The sequence below is a fragment of the Mauremys mutica genome, chromosome 3, assembly GCF_020497125.1.
Source record: "Mauremys mutica isolate MM-2020 ecotype Southern chromosome 3, ASM2049712v1, whole genome shotgun sequence".
Taxonomy (NCBI): domain Eukaryota; kingdom Metazoa; phylum Chordata; order Testudines; family Geoemydidae; genus Mauremys; species Mauremys mutica.
The window spans coordinates 170,869,734-170,895,682 of NC_059074.1; the positions used below are offsets into that span (position 1 = coordinate 170,869,734).

A 25,949-nucleotide genomic window follows, 5' to 3' on the forward strand; every position below is an offset into this window, starting at 1 on the left:
GCCAACTGTATGGATTTGTCTTACAATGAGAGATTAAATGTTGCTTCATCAGCTGTGAACGTTCCATTTATCATCTTCAAAAAAGAAATCCATATATTCTGTAAAATATAATGAAGTAAAATATTTAAAAAGTGCAGTTAAGTAGTGGTGGTAATTTGAACTATTGAACATAGCCAGAGCTCTGTTCTTGCAGGGTAATTAAAATATACTTACTTCTGTAGTGTATGTGGGTTTTCTGCTGAATATAGTCCGTAGGAATACACGTGACTCCCAATGTTGTTGTTTAGAAAATTGCCTGTTCAGTACACTTAATACTGGGATACTTTTGGATTCTATTCAGATAGGGAAAATCAGAGGAATTGATGAGGAAATTAAATTAATGGCAGAGATGCAGGGTAAAATTCTATAACTGTGGTGGGTTCTCTAGGGGGGAAGATCATGAGGACCAATCCAGTGTCCCCAAAACAAGAAGGTGTTTGTCATAAGGATGAGTAAAGGACCTAGTGACAGCCACATGGTTTGGAAATAAGAGAAATGGGTTTACTGCAAGTTCCATAATCCATCAGTAATTCTGTTTCTTCTGCCCACCCACTGTACCTGGCATTAACACTGGTCTGTCTTTGTACATTTTACACTGCTGGATATCATCTTGGCTAAAAAATGACTAATTTGCAAATGTAGGCTGAATTTACACCCTCTTTGTGCACCTTCCCTACAGAATTTGACCCATTGCTGAAATGTAATTCCTTCCTTCTTGATTATAACATCTGTTGCAGAGATTCTTTCCTCCTTTTCATTGAAATTAGAGAAGAGGGTGGGGCCATAGTAGTGTTTTAAGTGATGTCTTATGAATTTAAGCCATTTCCATTTTTCAGATTTTTCCCCCTCTTTACATGAAAGTGTTTCAGATTTACCATATGTCCCCTAGTCATTTTCCTAGCAAAACTGCTGAGACTGCAAAGTGATATGTATCAGATATTCCATATAATACTTCGCTTTTCTTTGTTCCAAAGACCCCTGCCCATTCCTCTTCCCGGCGAGGAATAACAGTGGACAACTTTCCTTCTGTTCAGCGGTCATTTCCCTAATACTTTTTAAACTTTTGGAGGTTGAAAAAAGTGTCAGGAAGTGGGAGTAATGAAGCACAGCTCTGTACCTACAACTAGTTGCTTTAGAAATGACAAGAAAAATTAATCTTCTGGAACAGCAACATTTTATTATCAATGTACTCTGCATGTCACATTGTGCTCTATCCAATAGTTGAAAATCTCTGGGGTCTTTTTCCAACTTTAATTATCATTGTGCTGGTAGCATATGTTACCTTAAAAAAGTATTCTAAGACTTAAATAAATTGAAATGCCTGGAATTAAGGAAAGGAGAGTGGATCTTAACTGGCTGCTTATAGACTGGTTGTATAGGCAAAGATAAAAGATGCCCTTTTATAGGTTCATTTGTGACTCTTGGGAAATGGGGTATTGACATAGTAATAAGGCAAACAAAAGAACAAACGCTTCCTTAATGATTGGGCACTGTCTAAGAAGCTAAGATGGGTTGAACCCCATAACTATGCTTAGATCCTTTGGCCCGAAGGCTGGGTCTGGGGTCTGTTTCATACATGTATAAATGTATTTTGAGAACTATTGTGAGCTCTCAGACAACCTTGTGTAGGCCTGAAAGATGACATGTTTTAACTGGGCTTGGCAGAATTCGATTTTTATTTTTGTATAATTACAACACATAAATCAGTGGGGTTTTTAAGCTTTTTTTTTAAATCCATTTAAATTTTCATCGTTATGCAGAAGTATGAGCTTTAAGCATTTTTTCTCCAATTTTTATCAATGTAAATTTTCACAGTTCCAGGAAATTATGCAGGGGTCAGACAATAATTAAATGAAAGTAGATGTTGAAATTTAGAGCGTTAAAGCTTTATAACCGTTAAAACACAAATTGTCAATATCACATGTCAAAATATACAAAATAAATATCCTTAAATCAAACTCTAATACATTCTCAGGCAGCATTTTTCTTACTTTGCCTATCTGTACATCCTGATTATAATGGAAATACTTTATCATCTGTGTGTGTACAGTGAAATCAACATTTACCAATAAAAATATATAATCCTTCCAAGCCTAGTTTTAACTAAATGGTTGTAGAAGAGTGCAGTTAATCTTTACCTCAAGCCTCTGAAAGAGAGGAGGGGGAAGGTTTGAGCGCTCTGAGAAATATAAACTCGGAACAGAGCAGGTCATGAACTCCATCTCACCTGGAGTGATGAGACTAAAATTCCTGAGGCAGAACAGGGACCAGTTATACTGAGCTGAGATCCAGAACTTGCTATATAAAATTCTGGGCCCATGCCAAAACACCAGTGCTGTCTGAGGGGTTTGTGACTATTTTAAGATTTTAATACCTTGCAAACCACCTGGGTTAAAAATGATTGTTGTACACCCATAGAGAATCCAGCTTTCCAGTGGTGAATAACATTATTTTCTAATGTTGGTAACAAATGAACTATTGTACCTTAAAATTACATCATTCTGTTACCACCTTGCTTTTTTTTGTTTTTTTTTTAAACCTCATTCTCCTCAAATCTGACCTAGTTTTTATAAACCACCAGCTTTTGAGAACTGGTAAAGCAAGGACCAGTGTTAGCTAATGCTGTACACAAATTGAAAAGTTGGAGACCCTAGAGTTAATCTCTGATTCTTGTGTGAATGTTAGCTTCTAAATATTGTGCTGTAGTAGAAGTGGCTGGAGGGAGGGAAAGAAAACTGTATTTGGAGTAACTACAACTGCCCAGGGGCCCAATTAAATTAAATTTTGATTTTTTTTCTCTGTTTACCTTATTTTTTCCTATCATCCACTATTTTTTGCTCTTGGCTTAATTGTATAGTGGTGCGTCTCAAACATGATAGACGAGCTATTCATGACATCGTCAGCCCCATGAGACTCACGTGGCCACTCAACTTTTGTGGCGTGAGGAACCTAAACCATAATAACTTTTTTTTGAAGCAAGGCTGTTAACTTGGAAATCACACTTCTCCCTGAATTTTTTTCACCTTCAATTGTTTTCCAAGTAGCAGGTACAATTACTATAACAAAAAGATTTGAGAAATGATCTTGCATTTGACAGCACTTTGTGTAATCAATTTCATTGTTTCCTCTTAATAGTGAGTCTTTCCTTTTTATTTTGTTGGCCATTCACACAGCAACAGGGAAGAGAAAGCCACTTTAAAAATAGGGAAACCTGATTATAAAATCCCAGTCGGTAGGGGAACGCTGGGAGAGAAAATTGACAAAATATGACATGAACTTCCCCTTCCGTTCCTACAGCTCTTTCTTCCTTCTCCCCTGTCACAGATATAGAAAAAAAACTTCGTCTCTGACCCCTGGTTCCTCCAACTACTAACCCTTCACCCTTTTCCCTTTCACATCTAAGCTCATTGAACTTTTTGTTGACAATAGCTGTCTGAAGTTCCTCTCCTCCAATTCCATCCTCAAGCCTCGCCAGTTTGGGTTCCACCCTTCGCACTGAACTGAAACCTCTCTTGCCAAAGTCTCTAATGACCTCTTCCTAGCCAAAGCTCAGAATCAGTACTCCATCCTGATCCTCCTCGACCTGTCGGCTGCCTTTAACACCATCAACCTTTCTCTTCTTGAAATCTTGTCCTCCCTTGGCTTCCATAACTTTGTCCTCTCCTTGTTCTCCTACCTCTCAAGTTGTTCCTTCAGCTTGTCCTTCGGAAGATCCTTCCTGATCCCCCCCTTCAGCTTTCTGTGGGGTTTCCTTGATCTGCAGCTCTTCTCCCTTGATCATCTTATCTCTGGGTAATTTCATCCACAAACACAAATTAAACTTTATCCTACCTCCTTCTGTTCAAACTAAAATCTCAGCCTGTCTCTCTGACATAGTCTGGCAGATATCTAGCTGTCAGCTCAAGATCAACATGGCTAAAACAGAGCTCTTAATCTCCTCCCCACCCTCAAGCCTTCTCCCCTATCTCTGTTCTCTGTCACTGTAGACAACACCACCATTCTGCCTGTCACTCAGGCTCATAATCTGGGTTTCATCTTTGACTCAGACTGCTATACATCCTTACCGCCAGGATGTATCTAAATCTTACTGAAGTTGTATGCACTGTAGTTGTAGCCGGGTCAGTTCCAGGATATTAGAGAGCCAAGATTGCTGAGGTAATATCTTTTATTGGACCACTTCTGTTGGTGAGAGAGACAAGCTTCCGAGCCACACAGAGCTTTTGTAAGCTTTTGTAAGAGCTCTATGTGGCTCGGAAGCTTGTCTCTCTCACCAACAGAAGTTGGTCCAATAAAAGATACTACCTCACTCACCTTGTCACTCCTGTATCTTGGGTTTGACACACTCTACAACTTCACTGCATGCAACAATGGAAGATACTGAATTTAGCTGTCTGAAATGGAAACTCCGCAATAAGAAAAAGGAAACAAAAACTTAACAGTGGCGTCCACTTCCTGAGCAAATGCAAGAAACAATACATCATCCTCAGGGGTCTCACCGTCTATAACGGACTTCAGAGAAATGAAGGAACCACTTACTGCACCTCATATACTCCAGAAGGGATGACCTCAAACAGGAAATCACATGCTCCCCACACACTGGAAGAAAAAAAAAACAGGAAAGTTACCTGGAAGTGATGATAGAAATCTAAAACAACTATCAAAAAAACCTGACAACAGCCATCCAACACAAAAACAAAAAGTGGAACCAATTACAGTTACTCCACAACCCACAGAACACCACCTCCAGGAGAAACCATGGCACTGGTACCCACCACATGGTCGCTACATGACACCCAAACATCATCAATTTATCAAGACTACCCCACACGGGGGATGAATTATCTGTACTCTCTAAGGCAGTGTTTTTCAAAGTACGGTTCGTGATCTAGTACTGGGTCGCAGAATGTCAGGCACTGGGTCACCTTGCTGATTCAAATTATAGTGATCTTTGCCACACAGCAGCTCTAAAGGGCCGCGCAGCAGGGACCTCGAGAGGAGAGAAGTAGGGGGTGGGTTGGAACTGGAGAGGGGAGCAAGTTGGGGCTTGCAGGGCTGCTGCAGGCCTCTCCCTCGGCCCCGGAGCTCGCTGCTGCCAGTGGGCAGAGAGAGACCCTTCTCCTGGAGCTCCATGCTGCTTGCTGGCAGGGAGAGAGAGGGGCCCCTCCCCTGGAGCTAGCTGCTGCCGGCAGGAGAGGGCTGGGTGGAGTCCTCTGGCCCCAGCCCTGGGGCAGCCTGCCTGTACCCCAAACTCCTCATCCCTGGCCGCACCCCAGCCAGAACCCTCACCCCTTGCATTCCAACCCCCTGCCCCAGCCCTGAGCCCTCTTCTGCATCCTGAACCCCTCATCCCCAGATCCACCCTAGAGCCCTCACCCCCACATCCCACCCTCTGCCCTACCTTGGGCCACCTCCCACACTCCGAAGCCTTCAGCCCCACCGCATTGATTTTGTTATGTGCACCAATATAGAGGTGATTTGTCACACATCACCTCTATATTGGTGCACATAACAAGATTCATTCCACACATGAGTGGGAAAAACTAGAGGGAACACTGATTACAACATCATTAGAATAACATAACAATTATACATGCATAACATCATGTTTCTGGTATTTGCTCAGAGTTGCATCTTACACCTACTATGTATTACGCACTATGCACGTGGACAATACAGTTTGAGTATAATCCCCTAAATTGTTTTTGCATGATTTTTTATAAACCCCCAAGAAGCGGGACAATACGGATCATTTTGTAATAAGAAAAAGAAGTTTGGAAACACAACCATCAAATCCATCAACATCTGTGAGGGAAAGTGTAAGTGCGCCATGCACAACAGAAAATTCTAGCAGTAAAAATGAACAGGCTGCATCTACCTCATCATGGCTGAAGCAGTACAGTGCTAAAGCAAACCAAGAACCAAAGCCCCAATGTGTTGTTTGCACCGAAGTGCTTGCAAACAAGAGTTTAAAGCCATCAAAGTTGAGGAGACATTTAGAAAAAAAACATACAGAACTCATGGATAAACCAATGGACTATTTTCAAAGGAAGCAACGAGAACTTATCAGGTCAGGTTCTCAGCCAGTCAGCCACCTTGAGTGATAAAGCAGAACTGGCATCGTATTTGGTTGCATATCGTGTGGCAAAAGTGAAAATGGCCCATACGGTTGCTGAAAAAGTTATTCTTCCAGCATCTGTGGATATGGTGTGGACAATTTTTGATGAGAAGTCTGCTGAAAAATGGAAAAGTATTCCTTTCAGTGATAACACGGCGTGTTGGTGAATACATGATATTGCAGAGAAGTTGGAAGCTCAACTTGTAGCGCTGTTCCCAAAAGGGGGAACGGGCGTTCACATGGCACTGTTGTAGACGGTGTTGCAAGGTATTTACGTGCCAGAAATGCTAAACATTCATATGCCCCTTCATGCTTCGACCACCATTCCAGAGAACGTGCTTACATGCTGATGATGAGTTCTTTTCGATAATGATCTAAAGCAGTGTGGACCAATGCACATTCATTTTCATCATCTGAGTCAGATGCCATCAACAAAAAAACAGTGTTAGTGTTAGTAGAGTGGGTTAAGCTGGAATGTATTGCAATATTGTGATTTTATGAAAACTCTAGTCAATATATAATTATGTTGAATCACGGGCATCAACAATTTTCTTCAACTGGGTCATGAGAAAAGAAGTTTGAAAACCACTGCTCTAAGTGACTGAACTTCTGATACCATACTAATGTTGAGAAGCAGAAGAATTTTTCCACCATCTCCATCTCAAAGAATTCTTTCACAGCAATGACAACACTACTTACAATTACCACATCCCTACCAACAATCATAAGAAAAAAGAATAATCTGACTGATCACCACGGAGCGGACAAAACCACACTGTTGTTCATTACATTGATTGCTTCTAGAAAAAAAATGACTGTGAACCCAGACTGAAAGAAGACCTCTGTGTGGCTCTGTAACGGGTGGGACTCACCCCCACGGCGCCTCCTGCTGGTGACTCCGGGAATTAGCTCTATTCCAGCGCTGGAGCGCCCCCTGCAGGCTGGTGATCCACCTGTCTTCAGGCCCCCCGTGTCCCTCCCTGGACCCGGTGCCCTTTCACATGGGGTGCTGCCCCCTAGCAGTAACCCCTTTCTCTCTGGGTCTCCCCTCTAAGGGAATCCCCACCCTCTATCCCTACCTTGCCTCAGTATAAGGCTACTGCTAGTCATTGTCTAGCCCCACGCCCTGGGGCAGACTGCAGTATCAGCCAACTCATCACTGGCAAGGAGGGTTTGGACCTGCTGCTTTGGCCTACCCCTGGGCTGCCCTCTGCAATCCCCAGTACCTGTTGGCCCTTCGCTAGGCCGCAGCCTGGGGCTTTCTAGGCTGGAGCTCCCCAGCTCCTCAGCCTTTCCCCAGCCCTGCTTCACCCTAGGTACCTTGCCTATAGCCCCTGCAGCCAGGCCCTTCTTCCTCTTCAGGCAGAGGAAGACTGTCTGAGCTTCTGGCTTCCCTGGCCTTTTATAGGGGCCAGCTGTTGCTCAGTTTGGGGCGTGGCCTCACCTGCAGCCACTCCCTCAATCAGCCCAGCTTTTAGAGCCACCGCTCTCAAGCCCTGCCAGGCCACTTTTAAACCCCTCACAGCAGGAGCAGAGTCCACCCTGCTACAGGCTCGAAAGCTTGTCGCTCTCACCGACAGAAGTTGGTCCAATGAAAGATATTATGTTACCCACCTTGTGTCTAAATCTTACTGATTCTTTCTTCATAGCATATCTAAGATAAGGCCTTTCCTGTTTGTCCACACAGCTAAAACTATCATTCAAGCTCTCCTCATCTCGTGTCTCAATTACTGCAACATCTCTTTCTCTGGCCTTGACCAATGCAATCTTGCCTTACTCACATCCATTCATAATTCTGCTGCAAAGATTTTATTCCTAGCCCATTGCTTTGGCCATGTGACTTCTCTCTTTGCATCTCTCCACTGGCTCATCCTTATGTATGGCACCAAATATAAGCTACTTGTCTTCACTTTCAAGGCCTTTCATGGTGTGCATATCCCCACCCTACATATCTCTCATTCACTATCAAAATGTCAACTCCTGCCTCTGATTCACCAACAATACTAGTCTCCATCACCCCTTTGATAGATTTTCAAACAAGATTGTAAGCTGTCTGAGGCAGAGGACCATCTTTTTGTCCTTTGTTTGCACAGTGCCTAGCACAGTGGGGTCCTGGCCCATGACTAGGGCTGCTAGGCACTACATTAATCCAAACAACAAATGTATTTGAAACTAACTTATTTTTTTAAAACTGTCTAATTTCAAGTTGACTGTATTACTTTTAGTTTTGTGAAATGATTGGGAAGTAATGCATAGTTAATATTAAATAATGAATAATTAATTTGTAAATTCTTTGATGACACATTTTAAGGTCCAATATTTCATGACCTGGCCATGCTAGAAATATTTTGGCGGACTAGTCCTTCTAAGAACTAGTCCTGTATCAGTAATCAGAAAGAAAATTTTTCAATTCTTGCAGTGCTATGAATAACCCCTCTCTAGCTATGGATATTTTAAAGTTTTGCTGAGTTTTCCCTAGCTTTATCAAACAAAATAAAACCTTTTGAATAACAGAAACATGCCTAAATCCTAGACTGTGACACCCATTGTATCTTAAACTGTTTCTTGTCCTTCTGCTGCAATCCCTTGTTAAGTGTCTTAGAGAATGCTTTATCAGTTCAGAATGCATCAAATAATCAAAGCAAGAAAAAACTAATTAAAGTATTCCTGATCCTTTGGTCCAGCACGGAAAGTTCTCACACCAATTTAGCAAAGTATGGTATTTGTATGAAGAATTAGCCCCGCACTCCTCCCTTTTTGGGGGGAGAGAGGGTGCCACTATTATATGCTATCCAGTCAGGGGTAGTTACCCTATTTTTTAATCTAAAATCCCAGTACACTTTAATTACTCTGAGCAGCTAATCTGCTTTATTGGTTTTCACTAATGTGATTTCGTGTATATTGTTTTTCTTTCACAGTTTCTTTATTGTTTTGATATTTTGCATTGGGCATAGTGCTGTTAAATGCTATATTTATAGTTCCCTTGAAGTTATCTCTGAGACAAGACACTGTTTTGGGGCGGGGAAGCATGTTAATTAGGGATGTACTTGTTCTGACTTCATTGGCAGAACAGTGAGGAGAGCATTTGAAACCCAAGGCCAGAGCATGGGGAAGCCATTATAACACTGCAAGCCAATGCAGGGATATGGTATCACAGTGCACCATTTGTTTTCCCATAGGTATTCAGGCTATTTAATGGGTGTGTTCTGAATGAAAAAAATACCTGAATTACTCTGCCTACCACTGAAATTCTGCTGTCTTTGGGTTCCTGTTAGTTGTTTGAGTGCACAGCAACATTACAAAATAATTTAGATTAGAAAATGAAGAAGAATGTGAATACAGTTGAAACTACAAGGGAAAATTAGGTGGAGTGTGAACACCACAGTTGGAATTTGTCGTGGATACTTGGGCTGTCCTCATTATTTTAAAGAAGTACTTTAAAGACCTGGAAGATAGCTTCTGCAGTGCCCTATAACACCTTGCTGTCGCATTAATTCAGTACTGATGAAAAGGAAGAGTGCTACATACTTAATGAGCAACACTGCTTCTACACTCCCTGGGTATTTACTGTAGCCCTAGTATTCAAGCAAAAACATACATTTTCTTCTTGTTTTACATATGTGACTCCACGGTTAATGCATATGTAGGCTGGGGTGAATTCCAAAATGAATTTCAGCAGCACATTTAACACTGCTACCAATTTTGTATCTTATTTTTTATTTCTCTTGCAGCAAGGTAAAGAGATTTTGAGTCATGTTGGTTGGTGGCATGTGTTACAGAATTGATTTCAAATGTTTATGGTGTTAAATGCACTTTTTGGTCATATTGTAGAAAAGTACAAGCAAACTCATAAAAGTGAACATTTATGAATTTTATGTTCGCCATGTCTGCATTTTTAAATGGAAAAAAAAAATTAAATGACACCACTGAACTGTCAGGAGTCATTAGCTAAGCACCTGGAACTGGAGTTTGTTAAAGTGCTAAATCAGTTTTTGATAGCAGTAGCCTCTTCTGAAAGCACAGAAAGAATATTTTTTTGAGGCTAAAAGATTGACTGGGAGTTGAAAAAGCAGGAAAACTAATCTGTTCTCTTCCAGTTTATGAATAAAAATGAGGAGAACGGCATTGATCAGTTTTAAAAATCTGAAGGACAGCCTAAGTAACTTAGGGTATGTCTACACTACAAGACTATTTCGAATCAACTTAATTCGAATTTGTGGAATCGACCTTATGAAGTCGAAGTTGTGTATCCACACTAAATACACTAGTTCGACTGTGCGAGTCCACAGTAACGGGGCCAGCGTCGACTTTGGAAGCGGTGCACTGTGGGAAGCTATCCCACAGTTCCCGCACTCCCCGCTGCCCATTGGAATTCTGGGATTTCCCCCCAATGCATGCTGGGGGGAAAAATGTGTCGAGGGTGGTTTTGGGTAACTGTCATCATTGAACCGTCAATCACGCCCTCCCTCCCTCCCTCCCTCCCTGAAAGCGCCTGCGGGCAATCTGTTCGTGCACTTTTCTGCTCAGTGACAGCGCGGGCGCCACAGCACTTTGAGCACGGATCCCGCTGCAGTTCTGGCCGTTGTCAACTCCTCGCACCTTATCGTCCACCTCTTCCACAGTCAGCTGCTGAGAAATAGGGCTACATTTCAATGGTGCTGCGAGCACTGGTGGACCATGGGGGACGTTTTACCAACATCAACGTCGAGTGGCCAGGCAAAGTTCATGACGTGCGTGTTTTCAGGAACTCTGGTCTGTTTAGACGCCTGCAGGAAGGTAGTTTCTTCCCGGACCACAAAATAAGTCTTGGGGATGTGCAGATGCCTATAGTGATCGTCGGGGACCCAGCCTACCCGCTAATGCCCTGGCTCGTGAAGCTCTGTGCAGGCGCCTTGCACAGCGACAAGGAACTCTTCAAGTACCAGCGAGCAGCGTGACCTGTGACTGTTCAGTTTCTTTACAGAGAAGCTGAACCTGCCCCTGTTTCTTTACCAAGTGACTGTTGACTAGCATCTGCAGTTACATACCCCGCCCACCCCGCTTCCCCAACTTCCAACACACGTTTAAAAATAAAATACATGTTCCACCGTAACTTTACAAAGGTTTCTTTATTGATGACTTTGCGTTACAGGGTTGAAACCGGGACACGGACTGTGCTGGGTAGGGTGTGCAGTGATGTAAAGACCGCCTGTAAACTCGAGGAATGACAGGCTCCTGCTCCCAGAGCGGTCTGCAGTGCCGGACTGGATGTTTCAACGGAGCCTGCCATCCCTCCTTTTTGGGACTCTGTGTGCGGGGGCTATGTGGCCTTTTGGCGGGGGAGGACGGATACAGATTCCTCTGCTGCGTGGCTCTGTGGTCCAGGACAGGGACCGTTGCATGAGATCTGTAACCCCCCTCCCCCGCTACAAAGTCACGTACCCACCCACCCACACCGAACCTGCAAACCACCTCCCATACCGACCAGTGCGCATACTGACAGCAGTGTGTGTGTGACCTGCTGCTGATTCTGCCCCCATGTCTGTACCCTGGTAAAGGTGATTGTCCTGTCAAATTACCAACCCCCTTCCCCCCCTTCAAACACAGTCTCCTCTAAAAGAACATGACGGAAACAGTAATTAACAGAAAAGTATTTTTTATTATCAACTAGACAGTTAGGGGATGAAACTGGGATGGGGGCTTGGGTGAGGCGGGAAGGAAAGGACTTCTCAAAATTTAGGGTATGAGAGCTTTTGGGTACTTGAGCACTCTGCTGGGGTGCAGTGACAGTTTACACGGCCTCTGGCGCCCCTCCTTCTGGTTATTTTGGGTGAGGGGGGTATGGGACTTTGTGGCGGGGGAGGGCGGTTGCAGATACACTGCAGGGGGGCTCTGTCCTCCTGCCTGAGGTCCTGCATAACATGCACAAGGCGCAGGAGCGTGTCCGTTTGCTCCCTCATTAGTCCAAGCAGCGTTTGAGTCGCCTGCTTGTCTTCCTCACGCCACCTCTCCTCCCATTCGCTGTGTGAGCGCTGGTACAGAGAGAGGGTCTCCCTCCACTGGCTCTGCTGGTCCGCCTCGTCTCAGGAGCACCCCATAAGTTCAGCGAACATCTCGTCCCGTGTCTTTTTCTTTCGCCGCCTAATCTTTGCCAGCCTCTGTGAGGGGGATGCTGTGGCAGGTCTGGAGACAGTCGAAGCTGTGTGATGGGAAAAAGGGAGTGAATTCCTTGCAAAGATAAATTTTTGAGAACAATGAACACAGTCTAGTCTGTCTCTGTGAATTCTGGGTTGAGATCCCAGTGCCTGATGGGGCAAAAACCATTTTAGCGGGTGGTTCTGGGTAAATGTCGTCAGTCATCCCTTCCTCCGGGAAAGCTACAGCAGACAATCATTTCAAGCCCGTTTTCCCTGGATTGCCCTGGCAGACGCCACAGCGTGGAAACCATGGAGCCTGTTTTGCCTTTTGTGCCTGTCACCGTATGTGTACTAGATGCCGCTGACAGAGGCGGTCCAGCAGCGCTACACAGCAGCATGCTTTTGCTTTTGCATGACAGCAGAGATGGTTACCAGCCATACTGTACCATGTACCATACCATAAATTGGTAATAAGATGGGCATGGTTACCAGTCCTTTTGCACTGCACCATTTGCTGCTGTCATAAGTGCCCCTGGCTGCTCTTAGCCAGGGGCGCAAAAGCCAAAATTGGGAATGTCTCCCTGAGTCAATCCCTCCTTTTTGGTATCTAAAAATAGAATCAGTCCTGCCTAGAATATGGGCAAGTGTACTAGAGAACCACTGTATCAGAGAACCAGAGAGCACAGCTGCTCTGTGTCAGATCCTGCATAGATTATGAGCTGTATGCTATTCACAGGGGGTGCTCCTGCAACAACCCCACCTGTTCATTCCATTCTTCCCCAGCCTTCCTGGGCTACCATAGCATTGTCCCCCCACTTGTGTGATGAAGTAATAAAGAATGCAGGAATAAGACACAGTGACTTGTTAGTGAGAAATGAGTGGAAGGCAGCCTCCAGTTGCTATGATAGTCCAGATAGGACATTAAGGAGTGTGGAGGAGAGGAGCCCAGCATCCTGCTGCTAGTCCAGGGGCAATTGAATCTTTTCTTGATGAAGCTTAGCCCCCTGTTACTCTGATGACGATGGTTATCAGCCATACTGTACCATCTACCAGGAAAAATTAGGGCCAGGCGCCCTTGATCGACCTAACGGATGGTAGTCTGCATGGTTACCAGTCCTTTTGCACTGCCCCATGTGCCAATAGGCTGATGATGACGATGGATATCAGTCTTATTGTACCATCAGCCATCCATAGCGTGGGGGGAGCAAGGATGTTGGTGTTGAGTGCTGCACCATCGCGTCTATCTGCAGCATTTATTAAAGATAGGGTGACATGTAAAAGAGTCAAGAGAGGATTGTTTTCCCTTTCACTTCTGGGGGTGGGTGGGGGGCTGCGTAAATTGCCGAGCTATGCCCTGACCCACCGCGGACACTGTTTTTGACCCTAGAAGCATTTGGAGCTCAGCCAAGAATGCAAATCCTTTTCGGAGACAGCAGGAACTGTGGGATACCTTGCGTCCTCAGTCCCCCCTCCCTTCATGAGCGTCCATTTGATTCTTTGGGTTTCCGTTACGCTCGTCACGCAGCAGCGTGCTGAGTCTCTGCTATGCCGTCTGTCCGGAGATTTTTTAAAAATACTTTGGACCAGGCGTAACATTACAGTAATTCCCCTAGTTAGATGCAGGAGTCTCCGAGCGAGATCACCCTGAGGACGGTCACTGAAGGAGATAGAGAGCACATGCTGCGTGAAAGCCAGCACAAACCAGGGCCCTATGCAGCCGTGCTCGGGGAGGCAATGCTCCCTGAGTAGCTCATGAAAGCCTCGCGCGGAAAACTGTGCTACCACGGAGCACCCAATAAGGCAGCTCTCCCCAGGAACCTCCTGCGGAGGCTTTTCGATTACCTCCAGGAGAGCTTCGTGGAGATCTCCCAGGTGGATTTCTGTTCTATCCCCATATATAGAGAGACCTCCTTTTCACATACTTCAGATTCCTGTTATATTAAGAATAAAAGTTTACATGGTTAAAGCACTTACCGACTGCTCCTTCCCCTGATTCAGGATCCGGGTTAATGGCCGGGGACGGTTGGTAGAGGATCTCCGTGACGGTGATGAAGAGATCCTGGCTGTCGGGGAAACCAGCGTTGTAAGCGCTGTCGCCTGCCTCGTCGTCCACAAACCCTTCCTCATCTTCCCCGTCCGCGAACATCGCCGAGGAACTGGCCGTCGACACTGTCCCATCGTCAGAGTCCATGGTCACTGGTGGGGCAGTGGTGGCAGGCTCCGTAGCATCCGTTTTCCGCTTTGATTTTTTGGTAGCCTTGTCTGGGGTCCTTGATTTTCACGCGGCGCTGCGTTGCATCCCGGCTGTATCCTCTGTCTCTCATGGCTTTGGAGACCTTCTCGTAGGTCTTTGCATTCCGTTTTTTGGAGCGCAGCTCCGAAAGCACAGACTCCTCGCCCCACACACCGATCAGATCCAAGAGTTCCCGGTCAGTCTATGCTGGGTCCCTCTTTCTATTCAGAGATTACATGAACTCCTCTGCTGGAGAGCTCTGCATCGCTGCTGGTGCTGCTGAGCTCGCCCCGATGTCCAACCACGAAATGAGATTCTAACTGTCCAGACAGGAAAAGGAATTCAAATTTTCCCGGGACTTTTCCTGTGTGGCTGGTCAGAGCATCCAAGCTCGGACTGCTGTCCAGAGCGTCAACAGAGTGGTGCAGTGTGGGATAGCTCCCGGAGCTAGTAAGTTCGATTTGCATCCACACCTAGCCTAATTCGACATAGCCATGTCGAATTTAGCGCTACTCCCCTCGTCGGGGTGGAGTACCGAATTCGAACTAAAGAGCCCTCTAGGTCGAATTAAATGGCTTCCTGGTGTGGACGGGTGCACAGTTAATTCGAATTAACGCTGCTAAATTCGAATTAAAGTCCTAGTGTGGACCAGGCCTTAGAAGACTGTTATCTCATTTTCAAGAGACTCAGGTGAGTAGGAACTTTAGTTCCAATCACTTTCATATAGGCATATTTGAAAATTTTTCCAGGCTGACCTGAAATGCTCCACGAGCACCGTGCTCTTCACAGCACCATTCTCCATCCCCAGTGCTGCGAAAGAAGCATAAGAATAATAGCGCTGAAGGAGAATGCACAAGCGAGGAATGACCAGCATAGTGAGACCTGTGCCGGAACACTCGTCCTCCCTAGAGCCACCGTTGGCTCCGGTGACTCTGCCTAGAGTACCAAGTCCAATCCGGGACCTGCCTCCAACTCTTGGGAGTAGCCATGGGACCATATGCTTGTGGACCCCTTTGATCCCGGAGGCTTTCAGGTGGCATCCCTCTCGATCCTGCCGATCCCTCATGTCCCACTGCCAGCAAGGTGACGAGGGACAGAAGGGAAGAAGGGGTGGCGATCTCCGGCCCATTGCTGGTCCCTTGTTCCCCAAGCAAGTTCTTTGCAGCCCTTGTCTTCAAGGGAAGAATCCTCTTCAGAGTCCAAAGGAGAATCATTCACTTCACCTAAGATCTACTGGTACCCAGCCTACATCCCAGATTTCGGTACGGCTCCCCCAGCCAACACATGGCCACCAGGCCACTGGCCAATGCAGTGACAGTATTGAAACCCATGGGGGTTTGCCCTGGTACTGGGCCTTCCTTCTCACAGCTCATACTTGATGCTGTCTGAGAGGTGAGCCACTGTTTTGTCCCATCCGGCACCAGACCCTGACTCCAGTACTGACCTCGGTGCCCATGTCCAAGAAATGGCACCAATGGACATGGTGGAGCCCTTGTCATCCCTGGACGAGGCAGTCACAGGCCCTAGTAATCCACTCCCGCCAGATGACTTCATGACCCACCGAGAACTCCTGAAAAGGGTCGCCGCAAACTTTGGACTGGAAGTCAAGGAGCTCAAGAAGTATGCACACAGCCTAACTGACATCCTGGCTGCAGTGACTTCCTCCAGAGTGGTCCTGCCCATTAACAAGGCAGTGATGGGACCCATCAAGGTATTATGGCAGATTCCTTCTTCTTTGCCCACCCTTATCCCACCCCCCCCCAACCTCAGAAAGGACTGAGAAGAAGTATTATGTCCCAGCCAGTGGGTTTCAGTACCTTTACTCGCACCACCCGCTTCGGGGTCCCTGGTAGCATTGGTGGTGAATGAGCAGGACAGATGGGGCAGTTGGGTGCTATCTCTAAAAATAAAGAGGCCAAGAGACTGGACCTATTTGGACACAAGGCTTATTCGATGGGCAGCCTCCAGTTGCATATCTCCAACCAGCAGGCTGTACTGTGGAGGTACAGTTTTAACCTGTGGGACTCATTGTCCAAATTTAAGGATTCCCTGCTGCAGGAGCCAAGGCAGGAGTTCGCGTCCATCCTAGAGGAGGTCAGGCAATGGCCAGAACCTCCCTCCAGGTGGCTCTGGATGCAGCTGACTCAGCAGCCAGGACTATGGCATCAGCAATCACCATGAGGTGCTGTTTGTGGCTCCAGTCTTTGGGCCTCCTGTACAAAATGCAGCAGTCCAACCAGGACCTCCCCCTTGAGGGTACCTCTCTGTTCTCTGGGGTGCGGGGAGGAGGGGAGAGGTCTACAGCCCATCCTGGACCTGCATTGCCTCAACAAATATCTCAAGAAACTGAGGTTCTGCATGGTCTCCCTGGCCTCCCTAATTCTCTCTGTGTTTCCAGGAGACTGGAACGCCTCTGCCAATTCACCTTGTCTCCTCTTGGAATCTCCATGGGTCTTCCTGAAGTGTATGACGGTGGTAGTAGTCTTCCTCAGACATCGAGGCATGTAAGTCTACCCATACCTTGATAACTGGCTGATCAAAGGTTGCTCGCCGGCTCAGGTCCAGCACAGCATTGGTACAGTAAGGGCCACCTTTCCGGCACTGGGTCTGGTGATGAACGAGCATAAATCAACTCTGGTCCCAGTTCAGAGAATAGAGTTCATAGATGTAGTGCTCGACTTGCCCCAGGCCAAGGTCTACTTACCGGAGGTCAGGTTCCAACCCATGTCTGACCTGATCTCCAAGGTCACAACCCACCCACTAACAACTGCTCAGTTCTGCCTCAAAGTGTTGGGTCACCTGGTGGTATGTACCTATGTGTTGCAGATGTAGCTGGCATCAGTCTACTCCCCAAGCAGACACCACTTCGATTCGATACTCATGATTCTGCCTCTGGTCCTTGCTTTGCTGAGCTGGTGGGTAGACCCAGGATCCATAATGAAAGGGGTACCTTTTGCTGCCCCTCATCCATTGGTAACCTTAGTCTCGGATGCATCAGACCTGGGGTGGAGAGCCCACCTCAACGGTCTCAGGACTCATGGCCTCTTGTCCCAGGTAGAACGCTCCCTGCATATAAATGTCAGGGACCTTAGGGCGATACTCTTTGCTTGCCAAGTGTTCCTTCCCCACATCTTAGGCAAAGTGGTGCAGGTCTTGAGGGACAGCACTGCATCAATGTTTTACATCAAGAAGCAGGGATGGGTTTGATCTTCTGCCTTGTACCAGGAGGCCCTTGGCTGTGGGACTTCTGCAGGAAACATGTCATTCACCTTGAGGTGTCACATCTCCAAGGGCCCAAAACGCACTGGTGGATCCCCTCACCAGATCCTTTTCCTCTCACCATGATTGGTTTCTTCACCTGGTGGTTGTCAGTGTCTTCTTCCAGAAGTGGGGACCTCCCCAGGTTGGACCTGTTCACCACCAGACAGAACGGGAAATGCCATCAGTTCTGTTTGCAGCATGGGCACAGCATGGACTCCCTCTCCAATGCCTTCCTGCTCTCATGGACAGACCACCTAGTATACACCTTCCCACCAATCCCCTTGGTTCACAAAGTCCTCCCAAAAATCAAACGGCAGAGGTTATCCTGACCACACCAGCATTGGCTTGGTATGCTTCTGGACTTCTAAGGGCAGCTCCGCTCATGCTCCCACTCCATTTTTTACTTGATTTCTTAAGACACGGACAGTTGCTTCACCCAAATCTCACCTCCTTGCACCTGACAGCATTGAGAGGGAAGGGATTGCTGCGTGGCTGAACCCTGAAGAGTAGGCGTGCTTGGAACAGGTTTGATAATTCTTATTAGGTAGCAGAAAGCCTTCCACCAGAGCTACTGTCTTGGCAAAGTGGAAACATTTCACTTCTTGGGCCTCCGAAAGGAATCTCTCTCCATCCAGATCTTCTCTGCACTCTGTCTTGGACTGTCCGCTCTACCTAATGTATCAAGGTCTAGCTTTCTCATCTGTTAAGGTTCACTTGGCAGCCATCTCTGCCTTCCACTCTTCAGTGAATGGCAGATCAGTGTTTTCCCATGAGATGATGGTCAGGTTTCTCAAGGGACTGGAAAAACTCTACCCTCAGGTTCATGATCTGATCCCCCATAGAACTTAAACCTGGTCCTGTCAGGGCTCATGGGGCCTCCCTTCAAGCCATTAGCATTGTGCCCCATATTGCTTCTCTTGGAAGGTCACCTTCCTGGTGGTGATCACCTCAGTCAGAAGGGTCTTTGAGATCAAAGCCCTGATGTCAGAACCCCTTTATACCATGTTCTTCAAGGACACCCCAACTGGCCTTCCTAGCAAAGATGGTGTCTCAATTCCACAACAACTGGGACATTTTTCTCCCTGTCTTCTTTCCAAAACCTCACAAGATGCTGAAGAACGTCTGTTTCATACATTGGATGTTCGTCTTTTATACTGAGAGAACTAAACCCTTCCACAAGTCCACACAACTCTGTAGCAGAAAGGATGGGATGTGTCATCCCAAAGAATCTTGTCCTGTATAACCGCCTGTATCTGAGCTTGCTTTGAGCAGGCAAAAGTTTCACCTCCGGCCATTGTGACCGCTCATTCCACGAAAGCCCAGGCTTCAGCAGCAGCGTTCCTCTTGCAGGTACCAAGCCAAGACATCTGAAGAGCTGCAACACGGTCATCGGTTCATACCTTCACATCCCAGTACGCTATCACCTAACAGGCCCGTGACAGTGCCTGTTTCGAGGGAGCGGTATTGCAAATAGCACATCCATGAACTTCAAGCCCACCTCTGGTACTGCTTGTGAGTCATGTTAGGAGTGCTAGTGCCAATGTAGGATTCAGGCCTGTATTTTCGCCTGAGATAGTATTCTGAGTTTTCCTTGCCTGTTTGATTTTTTTTTTGGATACACATACATTCTTACTAATATGTGTGAACAAAAGGGTCCTTACTAATACGTGTAAACAACAGACAAAGATACTGTGTATGTTGCTTCTGCCTAGCCAGATGGGTCTGCTAGTATAATGGGAACAGATAAGAGCAGTTAAAGTGTCACTAGGCATGGTGGGAGTATAATATATGAGCACTCACTTGAAGACTGCCTCAACTCCTATCTCAAGACAAGGTCAAGCAACCAGTCGGGAGGAGAAAGTGGGGTGGGGGGGTGATTGGGGGGAAGGTAAAACACTAAAAGGCCAGAGATATGCCTGCCCCTAACCGTAGCACAACCTCACTCCTTACCCCTCCCTTGGGGTTCAAAAGAGGTGGGACAAAGACCCCAGACCCACGACCCCCCAAAATGGAACTTGACCATAAGTTGTAAGGGGTGGGACTGTGGGTGTGCATTTCAGGTATAATTATGCTTGCTGAGGAGGAGGGGACGAGACACTGGGAAACAAGGCCCTGCAGCATCAGAGTCATGGTATACATGCTTGCTGGAAACTAACCCAACAAACATCATATTGCCTGCACTTCAGGCCTCTGGTCTTCTGCTTTCTGTCTATGTGACAAGAACCAGGGGAGAGGGTGAATGGACACGAGCAAGCACCCAAAGAATTAAAAATGGTTACTAATCTTTTGTAACTATTATTCTTCAAGATTTGTTGCTCAAGATTCCATGACCCACCTTTCCTCCACTCTGTCAGAATTACCAGCAAGAAGGAACTGAGAGGGTGCAGGACTGGTGATGCCTCTTATACCAGAGCATATGTGGGTGGCTCCAGAGGTGCTGGAGCCAACTGAGATACCACTAGGGAAAAATCTCTGGCAACTGTGCTCGTGGTGCGCGCACACCTAGCATGGAATGGACATCTCAAAGAACAATAGTTACAAAAGGTTTTTTTAATGATTATATAAACTACTGAGAATTCACCTTTCTTTAGAAAACAACTGAAGTGCACATGGAAAAGTTGGTTAGAATTTCTGATATAACTTGCCTTGATTTAAACCAATGCACCATGCTTTTGAGTTAGAGAATCGTTTAAAATGTTTATGGTAGTTTGTGCATGGTTTTGATTTTTCTGTATAGTAGTTTGAGAGGGGGATATCATTTGAGGTTTGCTATGACTGTTGGCTATGTGACCAAATTTGTTCTAGTGTGACATTCCTTCAGAACCCCTTTTCACAGAATCTACAGCACTCGGGTGAAGTCAGTAGGTATGATCCCTTCTGTGCAGACTGGATGAAATATTGTAGAAGGTTGAAATTTGTTTTCTGTGATTATTTTTCATGATAAATGTAAATTATTGTTATGACTGACAACAGTGTTCTAGCACTGCAAACCATATAGAGTGCAGCGTCACAAAAAACAAAAAAAAATTCTACATTTGTAAGTTGTACTTTCACAACAAAGAGATTGCACTACAATACTTGTATGAGGTGAATTGAAAATTACTATTTCTTTTGTTTATAATTTTTACAGTGCAAATATTTGTACTAAAATAAAATACACTTTGCTTTCATTACAACACAGAATACAATATATATGAAAATGTAGAAAAACATCCAAAATATTTAATAAATTTCAATTGGTATTCTATTGTTTAACAGTGTGATTAAAACTGTGATTAATCGTGATTAATTTTTAAAATTGTGATTAATTTTTTTTGAGTCAATTGTGTGAGTTAATTGTGATTAATTGACATCCCTAGTTGTTGTATATTCAGCATATCTTCTACATTTCTCTTTAGTCTGATGTTGACTACTTTGGCTGAGGTAGATTAATCTCTTTTGTCATGATTTTCTTCACAAATTGTCATCAGAGTAGGGCAGCTCTTACCAAATAGCTCAGAAGAGTCAATCACTGAATTCCATCATACATCTTGGGGATGAATTAGTTTGGATCCTCTTGCTCTTTTCAGTGAATCTGAAGCAAAGTGGGTGTAATGGAAGTATTTTGCAATTTCAACATTTCCTTTGTTCTTGGAGTTGTTCTTAAGTCTTTGCCTAAAAGATGCATCAAAGGAGCACTACATCTATATGTTATAAGTTTCTGGTTCCCTTCCTTATCATCTTGTAAATTTCTTCTCATCTTTGTTACATTTGCAGAATTGTCTGTGACAAAGCAACACACTTGATGTTTGAATTTTGGTTCAGTTTGTTATAGCTTTTACTGCTTCTTATTTTCAGAATTCTGTTATATGGGCATTTCCTGATGTATCAGTTGTTTCTGTGAGATAGACAGGCCCATCTTCTGTTGTCACACAAGCAAATATTATTGGATAATTGTGTACATTGCTCCCCGCATCAAGACTCAGATTAACAGTCCCCCCCCACACTTTTTTTTTTTTGGTGCCTGTTATTTGATTTCCTTCTCATACTCCTGTATCCAGCAACCTTCCAGTAATGTCTGTTCTGCTGGGTGGAATGTAGTCTGGTTTTAATAATTGAACTATGTCAATGAAATATTTGTTCTGAACAAGACAAAAGGAGAATTTGTTGCATAAATGAACTGAGCAATCTATTCATCTATAGAGTCTTGCTGGACTTTGCTGGTCTTGATTATGAACTCATCCATGGTTTTACTAGATGATGAAAAAAAAATTTTTTTGATACAGGTCATTTACTGCCTTGTGTAGAGACACAAGGTGGGTGAGGTAATATCTTTTATTGGACTAACTTCTGTTGGTGAGAGAGTCATGTTTTACAGCTACATGGATCTCTTCCTCAGGTCTGTGCAAGGTACTCGGAGTGTCACAGCTAAATACAAGTCATAAGATAGTTTAGCTTAAGTAGTTAGCACATATTGTAAGGGACCATTCAAGGTGAAGTGATACTCTATATCTGACCTATCAGTTCTCATCCTCAAAGGAAACCTGCTCAACACTTTCAAAAGATGTTAACCAATAAGCATTACTCTTACCAGTGAACCTGCCTTAACCGTTAACCCCCCAGCCGGCCCCAGCAGCCCCGTGCCGGCCGACCGGCCAACCCCAGCCGCTCCGCGCTGGCCAGAGCAGCGCGAGCCAGAGCGGCCCCAGCCCCAGCCATGCTGGCCGGCCAGCCCTTTAATTGGTTGAATGTTTAAATGAAATATTTTTAATTGTTTAAATAGTTAACTTTTAAAATGATATTTACATCCCTACTAGGAGCTTAAATTCATAACTTTGATCGACACTAAAAATCATGGTCATAATAAAGACCCTGGATTTATGGCTTATTACAACAGTCTAACCCACTAATCCCTCTTTTTATCCTATGACTACAGGGGTGTTAACAGGCTACTTCACCTTGAAAGGTTTTATAGGGAAAATAATAAACCATAAGGCTTATCTAAATCTTTTTAAAGCCTTATCTCTAGCAACATACCAAACGGCTTGAAAATACCTCCCCACATTTTTTCAATGTTAAAATTCATAATGCCTAATAAAAGCTTAATTTTAAACAGGAAATCTTCCCCTAGGATGTTTGATTATACTAATCAATGAAAAACCATTTCAGAGGTCCATCAGTAACAGTAAAAATGTAATTGATAAATACTCCCACAACAAACCAGCATACCAGTTATATTTTGAACACAAATATCTTGCAATTCATGATCCACCCAAAACCCAATAATCTAAGTTACCATTTCCTAGCATAGTAAGATGTGGTCGGCAGTTCATAAGGATGGTGCAAAAATAAGTTTACTAACCAGTTGAACAAGATTGTTCAGACATGTCCACATCATCTTCAAAGGCATTGCTTTCTGAAGAGCATTTTTCATAATGTTTCATTCTGACAACCAAGTCCTGTATCTCTTTGCTATACTGTTTACATTTGGCATGTGTTCCTTTTTCATTGAGAGTTTACAGGAATATTCCCTAATAGGGTCTTATTTACAATCATGGCAGGTTTTTTCATCAAGTTCCCAGATGTTGAAGTCAGCACTAGAGGCTGCACTCTGAAGAATGTTGCCCCTTCTTCCTACAGCATCCTGCTTTCACACCACTGTTGCTTGTTTCCAATTGCACACTCTGCTCGTTCTCCTTTGTTATTTAATTCCCCACTCCTACCTCCAGAAAAACAAAAGAACTAACCATCCAAGACTTCTACTTGTGTAACCCACATGCCTTTTGCACTGCAGTGTTTTATTTGTTTAGAGATAGAGAAGGAGGCAGTTGGAAATTAATTGATTTCTCTTTGTATTTCTGTCTGTGTACATGTGCAAGGAGAAGATCAGGGCCATTTATTTGAAGTGCCCAGACCCATCCAGAAGCAAGGGCAGGTAGTTACTGGGAAAATCAGTGTTTTTCCATGAGCTGGAGAGTAAAAGTTTCCATGATGGCTGGAGTCATAAATATTCATAATTTGAGAACTGAGCCAATCAGAGCCCAGCAATGAAATTAAGAGTATGAGATGACGGAGGTGGGCTCAGTAGATGTCCTGATGAGATACATGATGATGTCTCTTGGATCAGAGACTGGGTGCCAGTACCTGTGATGACTTTGCCAATCTCTTGCACCAAGTTGAGCAGCCCCTAAGTCCCCCACAGGATCAAGCCATTACTACACTGCATGACCTATTGTGTCACATTTGTAAAGCTTGACCTCAAAGCTAGATGTTTTCCCCTGATTCTTTCTTTATATAGAAAAGTAGCTTTTAACTCCAAGTTTTTGATAGAGGCGTGTGAATTTAGCATATTTATTTGATATTTAAATGTTTTATGAGATTATATTAACAGTAAGCTTTCCCATATTTTACATTAAATTCAGATTTCATTTTAAACAGGTTTATTTTTAAAAAGGAAAACTTCTTATAATATAAATAACATTAAAAATATAATTTAAATAATTGTTTTTTATCCACCCTGCCCAAAAGACTTGTGTAGAACTTTTTCACACTTACTGAAATGGAAAATCCTGGTATAACCTAAAGAGTGGTAGCTGTGAGTGTCGCAGTCCATTCGTTACCATCTTCTTTCCTGCCCATGGCCCCTCCAACCCTACCAGGGCACGGAGGCGGAGGGCTGAGGATGAGGGCAGAGCTGTTAGCTGAGTGGCAGTGACATGTTCGAAGAAGCCTTCCTTTCTACCCTCTCAGGTGACCCTGTCATGTCCTCCTTTTCACCACATCTTCCTCAAAAACAAGGGGAATTTAGTGCTCAGCACCATTAATGCAGATTAAGAGCCTCATACCCTGTCAGAGCATCAAATGCATTATACTTAAATCTGTAAAAACAGAAAATACAAAGTTAAAGTACACACCAGCCCTGGCCTGCAACCTTAACCCTACCCTCTTTCATTGATGCCCCATATCCTGTTGTATTGTGATATAATCAGTCCTTGACCCTTGTGCTAAGGATTTCTTCTGGAATATTACATGCACTTACCTTTACCCTGTTGTGCGCTGTCAGGCATGCTTAAATTGTGTCCATGTGAACAATGCTGAAAGCTTCCATTAGCCAGGCTAAGAGGGGCATCCAGCTTATTACCTAAAATCTTGGGTGGAAAATATAGATTTTAGGTGGCTGCAAGCTGCTGGCCCCTTGTTGCCTATCTAATGGAAGCATTAAGCACATATTACTAAAGTAGATGAAATGTTAATAATTTCCTTTTGCATCTTACCTGTGAGGTGACTTTAAAACCATCCAAGTAGCACTATGACATTTCATCTTGTGATATTTTCTTACTTGTCAAGCGCTGTTTAGAGTTTGATTAAAAAAAAAAAAAGTAATTAAAAAAACCCAAGCTAACCAGGTCCCTTGAGTTGACAGTAATGAGGCAATCAGCACATTGGAACAGTTGTGGATTTTGTCTGATTGCCCTTAAATAAGATTATCTTTAGTTCTCATACTATTAAAATGGTGAATTGTTTTTGTACTTAGTACGCTATTGTTTGAAACAGAAATCTGCTTAGAAACAGAAATAAACTTAGAAACTATTGTTTGAAACAGAAATCATGACTTTGCTGTCTTTCATTATTAAAGGTCGGAAAAATGTTTAAAATTATAATCTCATCACTACAGCATGTCTTTTATTTTGCAAGTGATTAATTTATGTGCTGATAAATCATCTTTTAATAAGATAATAAATAAATGTGTATATTTAATTTATCCATCTTTTTTCTTTTTCCTCCCCCAGTGCGGTTGGTACATTTGCTCGAGCTTTGGACTGTAGTAGTTCTGTCAGGCAACCTAGTTTACACATGAGTGCAGCTGCTGCTTCCCGAGACATCACACTGGTAAGAGGTTTGCTAAAAATGCTATAATTGTACTGTTTTGCAGATGGTAGGAATTCAGCAAACCATAATAATAATTGGAGATATACCAATCTCCTAGAACTGGAAGGGACCTTGAAAGGTCATTGAGTCCAGCCCCCTGCCTTCACTAGCAGGACCAATATTTGCTCCAGATCTCTAAGTGGCCCCCTCAAGGATTAAACTCACAACCCTGGGTTTAGCAGGCCAGTGCTCAAACCACTGAGCTATCCCTCCCCCCCCACCATGGTGTTTCAGGTCTGCTTTCCAGCAGATAAATGGTCACAAGCTATCTGATATA

At 44.3% G+C, this 25,949-nt stretch overlaps 1 protein-coding gene across 4 annotated transcripts in view; it reads left to right on the forward strand.

Annotated features, from left to right (window-relative positions):
* Positions 1 to 25,949, forward strand: part of MTA3 (metastasis associated 1 family member 3) — a 228,903-nt gene that overhangs the window by 91,399 nt on the left and 111,555 nt on the right. For all 4 annotated transcript variants that reach the window (XM_045011460.1, XM_045011463.1, XM_045011461.1 and 1 more), the window contains one exon: positions 25,534 to 25,633. In XM_045011460.1, the coding sequence (XP_044867395.1) occupies positions 25,534 to 25,633 (100 nt within the window). The remainder of the gene's footprint in view (positions 1 to 25,533; positions 25,634 to 25,949) is intronic.